Consider the following 11047-nt stretch of genomic DNA (forward strand, 5'->3'; position numbering starts at 1 on the left):
CTGGGAAATGACATACACTATACAAAAAGGAATTTGTATTACTTTCTCCATTTATAAATCAGGAGAAAAGGTACGCGTACCTCTTTATCTTGGGGGTCAGCGAGCACTTCACACGCAAGAAATGAGTAATCACACGGTCTTTAAAAACGCGGCCGTGCGGTTCTCCCCCTCGAACATCTGCCGCCACCGTTACCGAGGCAGGTCAGGTGACTGACACCATTTAACCGCAGGGTTGGCTGAGTGGCAGGGAGAGGAGAGCCAATCGGGGGGCCGGGAGGGACCCTCGTTAATTAGCGCCCCATTGTTCCGGGACCGCCTGATCGTCAACCCGAAAACTGAGCACAACACCCCCCCCCCCCCCCCCACAAGCGGTCATCACACCCTATCGTATTTCGTCAATACCCAAGCGATCTAGAACTGAACCGCTGACCTCTGAGGGGTCAAAGGTCGATTGTCCAATTGCTAATCTACTGAACTGCCCCTCGTCTTCCCCAAACTCAATGAATAGGTGATCGTTTGCTTTCTCGTAGATTTAAAAGAAGGGAAACTTGTGGTCAGCAATGAATCCTAAGCATTACATTAAACGTATTTAGCAGACGCTTTTATCCAAAGCGACATACAAAAAGTGCACATCATGGTCATTGGAACAACTGCAAAACACAAGTTCGATAAGGTACGATACTCATTTCGTACAGCTATTTATAGCCAAGAACACAGTTCAGTTCACGCAGTGAACATTATTCTGACCAAGTCAAATTAGGGGGTAGAACAAGCTACAGCATTAGGACGAAAATACAAAGTGCAATAAGTGCTGGAATGGGGGTACATGTAACATAAGTGGCATGAAAGAGGGGAATTTAAGTGAAATGATTCGCAGAGTGGTGGCAGTTAGTCCAGGTATAGTCTGAAGAGATGCGTCTTCAGACCACGGTGGAAGATGGGTAGTGAGAGAGAGGTTCAGCTCTGCATAATGAACATGGATGAACAATAAATATGGACTTACTGTATCCATATTCATAAGTCCACATTTATTGTTCATCACATGGACCATGAATTTCTATTGAATGTATTCAATTTCAAATTCCATTGAAATTCACTCAAATCAGGGAATGAATGGAAATGCAGTTAAACGACTGACTCACAGATGACACAATGTGAATTTTTCCATTTGTGAATTGAAGTTCGCTTTCTGAATCGGGTGGAGTCAAACAGAACTGAACCCAACCCTGAATGATTCAAAAGGACGCTTTACCAAGTCCACAGCAGAAGCTGTGTGGCCATCAGACCTTAACCTGGCCCTGTTACTCAGACTGTTAATACTGAAGTTTTGGGAGGAGAGAGAATTTGGAAGGAGAGGACAGAGAGAGAGAGAGAGAGAGAATTTTAGACTAGAGAGAGAGAGAGACTCTGAGGGACAATGTGTGACCACCTCATGCACACATTTACACACAGCATACACACGTACAAGCAGACACATAATATTCACTCATGCACATAACACACAGATAGTCAGACACACACACACACACACCTAACATCACTTACTGATATTTTTGTATATATTTTTTATTTTTATTTTTTTTAATATAACGGATTAACTGTATATAGTTGTATGTTATAACCACTGCTTTGGCAACACAAGTGCCTATATTTGTCATGCCAATAAAGCACTTTGAAATTGAAATTGAAATTGAAATTGAGAGAGAGAGAGAGAGAGCGAGAGAGAGAGAATTTTAGAGTAGAGAGAGAGAGAGAATTTTAGACTAGAGAGAGAGAGAGAGAATTTTAGAGTAGAGAGAGAATTTTAGACTAGAGAGAGAGAGAGAGAGAGAATTTTAGACTAGAGAAAGAGAGAGAGAGAGAGAGAGAGAGAGACTTTCAGAAGTGTGCCCCGGAGCGAAGCCTTTGATGAGGATAGCATCTCCACCGTGCGGGTCGCCTGGTGAAAACCGACCTATCGGCTACTCCGGTCGCCGCGCGCGTGTCTGCGTGTGTGTCTGCGTGTGGGTTTGGGTCTGCGTGTGTGTGTGTGTTTGTGTCTGCGGGTGGGTTTTGCGTGTGTGTGTGTGTGGGTTTGTGTGTGTGTGTGGGTTTGTGTCTGTGTGTGGGTTTTGTGTGTGTGTGTCCGCGGGTGGGTTTTGCGTGTGTGTGTCTGTGTGTGTGTGTGTGTGTTTGTGTCTGCGGGTGGGTTTTGCGTGTCTGGGTCTGCGTGCGTGGGTTTGCGTCTGCGGGTGGGTTTTTGCGTGTGCGTCTGTGTGTGTGTGGGTTTGTGTCTGCGTGAGGGTTTTGCGTGTGTGTGTCTGTGTGTGTGTGTGTTTGTGTCTGCGGGTGGGTTTTGCGTGTGTGTGTGTGTGTCTGCGAGTGTGTACTGCAAGCCAAACCGAGCTCACGGCCCGCGGTAAGACGATGGCAATGCAAACACAAACGTTTACCGCCTTTTCTCAACCCCCCGTTCGCTTCTCTTGCTCCGAGGAGAACTATAAAAAACGAATGTGCTTCCCCTCCGTGCCCAACCCCCACCCCCCACACCCAACCCCCCCAACCCGCCCTTCTGCTGGGAGCAATATCATTTCTCCTGAAAAATACGAGAGCGTCCATCTTATCTGCTGGCTTTCAGCTGTCTGCGCTAATTCAATAAAGGGCGCGGGAACATCCATAGCGGGAACATCTCTAATCTGAGCAGGTATATGGAGAGGCACAGAGTGGGAGTGGGGGGTGGGGGGGGGGAGAGAATGAGGGGGGGGGAGAGAGTGAGGGGGCGGAGAGAAAGAGAGGGAGAGTGGACAGAGAGAGAGAGAGAGATGTATATTATGTCTGCGTGTTACATGTATACTGTAGCTCGTAATCTACGCTTTGATTCGCCGGCATTTGTCCCCTGAATTTCGTGACAGTACAGCAAAACAAACCGAACTGAGAGAGGGGGAGAGAAATTTCAGTTAAAGTCTAGTGTTGCATTTCTTCTTTAGCCCTATTTGCTACAGGAATCTAAGGTGTCGTAGTATTACCCTCCTTTGTTGTATACAGCGGGGAAAATTGTGGGGCAAACACGACACCCAATACAAACACAAAGGAGCCGGCAGCACTTTACCCGAAAAAAAAAAGAACTAATTGCCCCTCCTAACGTTTCCCCCCCAATCCGCTCTCGTCCCTTAAATTTGCGAGACTAACAACCTCCTGTCGCGCTCGACGTTTTCTCGTCGCCCTTTGTCGACTTCGAACCGGTCGAATCCGGCGGGGGACAAAGAGAAGGACTTCCTGTTTCCCGGGCCGACGGCTGGAAGCGGGAGCTCCGCCCACCGCGACATAAAGCGCGCCGCGTTTATTACCCAGAACTACAACGGGGCCCTAAACCACTGCAGCGCCACCCTTTTGAGTTTCCCCCCTATTTCCTGCTATCAGAATACAAGACATTACCCCCACCCCTCCTTCACCCCCCCCCCCCCCCCCCACGGGCCTGCGGGGGTTCCAAACGCACGCCCGGTTTGAAAGGGTTAAATGGCCCACGGATGGGAGATGAACTCCTGCCTGTTGTAGACAGGACAGGAAATGACATCACACCTAGACTCTCTCTTGTGGCTCCTGCAAAAGGGCATCAACCTGGGAAGGGGATATTTAGGTAACCCATAAATGCCTAAACCCCCCCCCCCCTTCCCCGAGGGCTTCCAGCCGCCCGACGCATACCTGGAGAACGTCAACTGTCACTTGACCGCGGTGGCGACAAGGGGGGGGGGGGGGGAGGAGGACCGAGGAACGTCTAAATCAAGGAGTTCTCCCCTTTCACGGGCTTGGTCCTCAGGAACCTGCCTGACCGGCCAAAACAAAAGAGCTGAGCGAGAACATTGCTCCACGTCCGGCGGGAGGGCGGGTCGAGGCCTCTTCAGACCGCCGCGGAGAGGAGGAGCTCCGCTGTCTTGACAGGGTTCCGCGAGACACGGTTAGCGCCTTGCCGCGAGCGCGCGCGCTAGCGCACACGGAAACCACGAACGAACGCGGCTACCATCGATGGAAAGGAGAGAAAACCCGCTCGCGCCCAACGGCGGATTTATTTACTCCCGACAAAGTTAAGCCGGAGATCGAGCGAAGCGGTCGAGGGAACGGGGCGCAAAACGTCCGCGGCCGAGAACGAATTCCTCCGCTCGAGAACTAACAAATATTTCGTAAAAACCCAGGACGTTGCAACCGAGCATAACGTGTAGCATCGGTCCACGAATTTAAACCAGGAGACCAGTCTCTAAATCAGAGTCATCGGTACGCTACTTCAGGCGAGAGATGCAGAATGTTCCGCTAAACGATCTACGCCAGCGCGCTCTTTCAAATAACGCGGAGGTTTGGAAACGAGTGTCAAAGCGAAGTACCAATTGACAGTCAACCAAAAAATAAAAAATATACCAGCTCAACGACAGACTGTTTCCACGTATTTTCATTTTCCAGATTAAAATGCGTTTCTGTACGTGTAATTGCGGTCAAAGTGCCATTTTGGTCAACCAGTAGGTCCACCAGGCAAACTTCCCTGTGCAACTTCCCTGTACCCTAAAATTCAAAGGAAACAAATTTTGAAAAATGCTCGGGCCAGACACGGTCGGATTTTTTGACTCTGAGAAGCGCCAGACTCCACGGGGCCCGAGCGGCCCGGGGTAGGGCGGCGAGGGCCGGCCATTTTCGGCCACCGCGGTTAACGATGAAGCTTATCACCGTCACAAATTAGCATTAGGTTTAAAAAAAAAAAAAAAAAAAGCCTTACTGTGCCCTTAAAAATGCATGTGGAAACACTAAACCCAATGACAAAACTTTTAGATTAGATTAGATTCAACTTTATTGTCATTGCACAGAGTATACGTACTGAGACAACGAAATGCCCGCCATAGATAAGCGCTGCACGAATAGGACGCAAACCTGCAGCGTCCACTTCCTGTTTCTCCCCGTTCGCTCCCGGCAAGGCCGAAACAACGAGGCTAAGCTACGTTAGCAGAAAATGCAGACCAGGGAGGGGGGTCCCCGCATAAGGGGTCGCGTTCCGACGCGTCGCCCCGAGCGATTACCGCCGACCGACGCTAACGCGCGGGTCACGGAGCGCCGCGGCGCCTCCTGCCTCGGCCGCGGCCATCGGACCGCCTCTGCGATCGCAGCGCACCTCGCAAAAACCCGCCCTCACGGAAAACAGCACACTGAGGTCCGGGAAACATTAAAACGGATGAGGTTTCAAAAGGCCTCACTGCCCTGCCCACCCCACCCCCCCACCCCCCCCATTCATTCAAGGACAGCCAAACCCCGGTGAGCAGAAGCGGGAATCTAGACGTCCAGTGGTGTGGAAATCTTGGTTGAGAGGCGTTCGGACAGAGAGAGAGAGTGTTATGACCCCACCATTGCTCAGGTTTTTACCCGGATGCAGCCCGGCTATATGCTAGCCGGCTAGAAAACATTTGGGGTTTTCACCTGAACACCTAGACCGCGCTTCGTTAACTTTTTACCACGAGAAATGTTAACTGGGATTTCACACTTAACTCTGAAGCATCTTACGCACCCCCCCACCCCCTTCCCCCAACCCTACCTAGCAACCCCTCTGTGAACAAGATTATTACTTGCAGGTCTAAATAAGCCTTATTTTGCCAGAACATTCCATGTATTTTACAGATAAAACTGCAGGGCACAACAGCTGAATTTTGGAGGGAAAATCAAAAAGGGTCACAAAAGCTCAAACAAGTTTAAAACAAACTCACCAAACAAACATACAAACAAACAAATAAAATGACCCCAATGCAAGAAGCAAGAAGCGAACACCTCAACCGTTTTTTCAAAGACAGAAACGCAGAAACACAGGGAGACCACATTCGCTATTTTGAGCAAGAGCCTAAGCAGTTATCTACTGCAGGCCCCATAAACCACATTAATTATTCTTTCTCAGCATCTCAGTCTTATCCACAGGGATGAGCTTCACAGCTAACGAACCCCGTGATCCATTCACACTCCTACAATTTTTACAGCGACGAGGGGTCAAGAAACTTCCGGAACTGAAACCGCAGCGTCTAGAACAAGACTCGAACCCGAGACACAGAGGTCCAAACTGCGCCACGAGAAGCTCCAATGCACCCCTGCTGGCTTTTAAACCAGGTATCCGGTGCTTTCGCAGCAAACTGAACCTATCATCTATCATCCAATCAGAACGCAGCACACACCCCCCCCCCCTCTCTCTGGACCCGCCCCCCTTGGTTACAGGGGTCTGGTGTCAGACAGGGGGGGAAAAAACATCAAGCAGGCGATGACAGGGAGCCTTCCTGACCGTACACGCTCGTCGTAGCTACGCCGGGGCCAGGGGCGGCCCGAAGGTTCAATTTCATTGGAGGGGGAACTATGCTCGTGAACACGGCATCGTGAACAGACATGCACGCGCGGTATGCGGGAGTCCACGCCACCACACAGCACAGCAGCAGCGCCTCGCAGAGAGACACAAAACTTTCACTCCCGAGCGAACGCCGGGATTCAGCCCCCTACCAGACAAACGCGTTCGAAAGATTCGGAGGCTGAAAGCTACAAAACCTGTGACTGATTACATTACATTACCGCCATTTAGCAGGCACTCTCATCCACAGCGACTTACACAACTTTTTGTAATTTTGCCACTAGCAACCCTCATTCTGTGTTCTCGTCCCGCCACGATTTCACCTGGGACGGGAAAGTTTGAGGAGAGGAGTCTTTCCTTCACGTCCCGAACCGCCCTGACCCGCCCCCAAGGCGAAACCGCCCCCCCCCCCCCCCCGCCCCACCCCGCCCCCGAGGCGCGTGGGGGGAACTCACATGTGCACGTGCGGCGGCTGGAAGCGGCTCTGGTTGATGTTGTAGTGGGTGAAGGCCTGCGTGGGGTTGGCGCTGTACTCGTCCACGGCCACCGTCACCTTGCCCTGCGACGCCATTCCGTGAGCCATCCCCCCGCCGTTCGCACATGAGCAGTTCAGCGGGATCCGGAGCGGGGCCTCGCGGCCGGCATCCTTCAGAAGAGCCCCCTCAGAGCCAGGCGAACCGACCGGCAACCGCACCAGTCTGCAGTCTGCACCTGTACACAGACACACACACACACACACAGATACAGATACACACACATACACACACAGATACAGATACACACACATACACACACAGATACACACACACACACACACACACACACAGATACACACACACACACACACACACACAGATACAGACACACACACACATACACGCACGCACACAGATACACATACACACACACACACAGATACACGTACACACACACACACAGACACACACACACAGACACACAAAAAAACAAACCAACCAGCTCAGCATTTGTGAAGGCACACAAAGGTCGGAACTTGTAAGAGTGCAGTTGTAACTTTGTGGGAACCCCCATGACTTGGGCCGCTTTTACTGTTTTATTCATACTCTACACCACGTGCGGCGTACATTAATTACTTCATCGAGGGCATTCAATTCTCACGTGAATTTAGAATGATAAACAATAGAGTACTAGATAAAGCCGCAGGAGAAAGGTCTGGAAGTGTTCATACACTAAAAGGATTGCTGGAAAATCACAAAAGTGTACAAGTTTCCATATTGACCGTTTTCAAGACACATTTTTTATTATATATATATATATATATATATATATATATATATATATATATATATATATACACACACACACTTTATTAGGTACACCTGTTCAACTGCAAACTGAACCCGTTAACGGGGTTAAATATCTAATCAGCCAATCACGTGGCAGCAACTCAATGTATTTAGGCATGTAGACATGGTCAAGACGATCTGTTGAAGTTCAAACCAAGCATCAGAATGGGGAAGAAATGTGATTTAAGTGACTTTGAACCTGGCATGGTTAATGGTGCCAGACGGGCTCGTTTGAGTATTCCAGAAACCGCTGATCTACTGGGATTTTCACGCACAACCATCTCTAGGGTTTACGGAGAATGGTCCGAAAAAGAGAAAATATCCAGTGAGCGGCAGTTCTCTGGGTGAAAATGCCTTGTTGATGGCAGAGGTCAGAGGAGAATGGCCAGACTGGTTCGACCTGACAGAAAGACAACAGTAACTCAAATAACCACTCGTTACAACCGAGGCATGCAGAAGAGCATCTCTGAACGCACACCACGTCAAACCTTGAAGCAGATGGGCTACAGCAGCAGAAGACCAATCCGGTACTAGCAAAATGTACCTAATAAAGTGGCCGGTGAGTGTGTGTGTATATATATATATATATGTGTGTGTGTGTGTGTTTGTTTTTTTATGCAGTGAACAAGTAGCATTAAGGGTAAATATTGATAAGAGACAGCGTTATCGATAAGCAGTAAACTGACCGTCAGTCATTTTAAAGTAGCCTAATAATTTATTGACTCAGGAAGTCTGTATAAATTCCTTGTTGGAATGACCTTTGCAAACCTGTAAAATTTTAAACTGTTCCATGCTCCTCTATTTTCTATAAACAAAATGTAAAAACAATAACACTTCGGCCGAGTTAAAATAATTATGAGCAACCGTTTGACATTAATTCGGTATTTGTAATAAAAATCCAGAAATCTAACCACGCTGGATAAAACGGACATTAAACTGAACGTCCGTTGAACCGCTTTTATGAAAGCGCAGTGACACCAACTATTCACACTTTGCACTGATGAGAATTTACTTTCTCCTTTGGCACATAGTGATTTAAGTTACACTGGAGCCTTCACGGCTGAAGTTTTGCAATAGGCTACAGTGGAAGTATAACTACAAATAACTGCACAGAATGGCAGATGCAGTGGGCTATGCTATTCAGATTTTATTTTTAATTCGCAAAACAAAAATATCTAAACAAAGGAATGGGAACGAATTCACCCCCCAATCGCAACCACACACACACCTGCATTTTAAAAAAACATAAATTAACAAATATAACAAATTAATATTTGTCAGTCAAGCAATACATTAGAATCATAAATGGGATTTGCAACCGGATTTCGCGTCGCCTACTTAAAAAGACCATTTAATGCAGACTATGTGCATTTGAGCATTCCTCAGCAAAAAAGGTGCACGTTTCACAAAATAGTAAGTATCGCACGTTACAACGCATAAAAAAATGTCAGAGCATTCTCTGCAGCAAAAAATGAAACCAGTTTAACTCCAGGAACTGACCCTGTTCGACATGTAAATTACCGGCAACGCTTGCTTTTTCATGCCGCCCAGGAAGCTCCTTCTCCCGGCTTCTGCTCTGGTTCGCTCGCCGCTGGCGTTCGTTTCCCCTTCGCTATCTCTTCTGATTTATTATAGCAAGTAGCCAATGGGTTTGACTTCGGCCCCTCCTGGCTTTTATACGAGATTTCCTGCCCAGCGTCATTCATGCTAAAGCCTTCCACGATCACTGCTATAAAGCCATCGTTAATTTAAAATCAAAACAATGCCGAGAGGTCAAAAGGTTCAATTGAGGATATATAATTCAGCGGATGAACTGTTCGCCACATTAACAGGAATAAAGCAACACGAGGTTACACTATCCTTACAGCTTTCTTCTTCAAAATTATTCTCAAAAAGACCGACCAGTCCCGACTACCAATAAAATGTTTTTCTACCTTTGTCAGTTTTATCCAAATCCCTCCCTCTACATTTAAACAAGTTAGGCCTCAGAGATGTCACAGTCTTTTATAATGCAACGAATTACGGATGCATTTATATATTGCAAACACAATTCCATCTTCACCTAGACTCGTGAACTTTGACCAAATTACTTTGCAGGAGTCCATTTATGAAAACAAAACTGGGCATTTGCTAACCAATATTTTCGTTAGCAACATTAGCACATGTAAACTCAGAAGCTACACTGTGCAATGCCGATAACCTAGCGAGAACTAAAACCTTCCCGTTGCATTTTGGCTAAGTGAACGATTTAGCTTCGGATCTTACGTTTCGCGTTACATAATAAACTCTGATCTGTCTGGTGCTTGATTTAGGTACTGCAAACAATAAAACAATAATAATTTAAAAATCAAGTTTTCATAAAGTACTGTGCAAGAAATTCACTCTTTCACCGAAAATGACTTCTCAAGAGAAAGAGGGAAAGAGACCACATTGAACCTCTGACACCGCACGTTACAAGATCACTGCGCCGCCTTCCACGTAACATTATTGTTTTTAATCAAGCACAATGTGACTACCCAATCCTTCACCATATATTTTATTTCAAATAATGCTAAGAACACCCGCATATGCGGTGAACCGCTGAACTAACCTCCTGATCTTTCTCCTTGTAAATGACAAGACACCTCTAACCCACGGCTTTGTGTCTTGCTATTTTTTCGAAGCGATTTTCTCGCAAATCGGGGGGTGAATACCTTTCTGCTTGCCGAGATGTGTCCCGGGGCTGCCCTCTGCGTTGTTAGAGACGCCGATCCATAGAAAACGAATGCAGATTCGGGCGGCGGAAAGGTTGAGGTTGGAGCAAGTAGGGCAGAACCTTCGACCCTGAGGGACCTCCGGCTGGCTGCCGTGGAAATGAGACAGACAGAAACCGTGAGCGTGCGAGAGCGCAGCCTCGATGTGGGAGGAAGGGAGCCAGCGAGCGTAGTGCAGTGCGAGGGGACTGCCACTGGGGTCAGAGAGCACAGCACAGGCACACACGGGGGGAAGCCTCGCGCACACCATTTACTGTGCCGCGCGCCCGAAACTGCCATGACACGTCGCTTCCACCTTGAAATGATTTTACCAGTTTGTTTCAGAAGCATTTTCGGAACAGGTATCTCGCAACCAGCGAATGCTGCTTCAAACGCCACAGGAACAAAAGGGCTAAGAACAGCAAGGATAACTAGATATAGTGCTATCATACAATAAACCTGCTATAGAACATACTGTAGGCTAAACACATCACTATTCCAGTGTTTTTTTTTCAGCGCACGGACAGACACGCACACAGCAAATCGAGTAACGGGGCTAGTGGCAAAAGTTCAATGATTTATCATGTTTTCCTCAATACCTGGATACAAAAAGTCAAATTTCTCTCTTTTCCTAATTGAAGGTGCAGTGCAAT

The 11047-nt window shown here is 47.8% G+C and overlaps 1 protein-coding gene across 3 annotated transcripts in view; it reads right to left on the minus strand.

Annotated features, from left to right (window-relative positions):
* The window catches only part of LOC118215798 (metallophosphoesterase MPPED2-like), a 64533-nt gene extending 53932 nt beyond the window's left edge, over nucleotides 1–10601 (minus strand). Inside the window, exons 1-2 of one of the 3 annotated variants that reach the window (XM_035396803.1) lie at nucleotides 10356–10601; nucleotides 6793–7048 (exon numbers count right to left, since the gene is read on the minus strand). In XM_035396803.1, coding sequence (XP_035252694.1) covers nucleotides 6793–6920 — 128 coding nt within the window. In that variant the 5' untranslated portion in view covers nucleotides 6921–7048; nucleotides 10356–10601. Of the gene's footprint in view, nucleotides 1–6792; nucleotides 7049–9162; nucleotides 9842–10355 lie in introns of those variants that run through there. The other 2 variants (XM_035396805.1, XM_035396804.1) reach the window with 2 other exon arrangements.
* Nucleotides 10602–11047: the final 446 nt, after the last annotated feature.

This window comes from Anguilla anguilla, chromosome 16 (genome assembly GCF_013347855.1).
Source record: "Anguilla anguilla isolate fAngAng1 chromosome 16, fAngAng1.pri, whole genome shotgun sequence".
Lineage (NCBI taxonomy): Eukaryota > Metazoa > Chordata > Actinopteri > Anguilliformes > Anguillidae > Anguilla > Anguilla anguilla.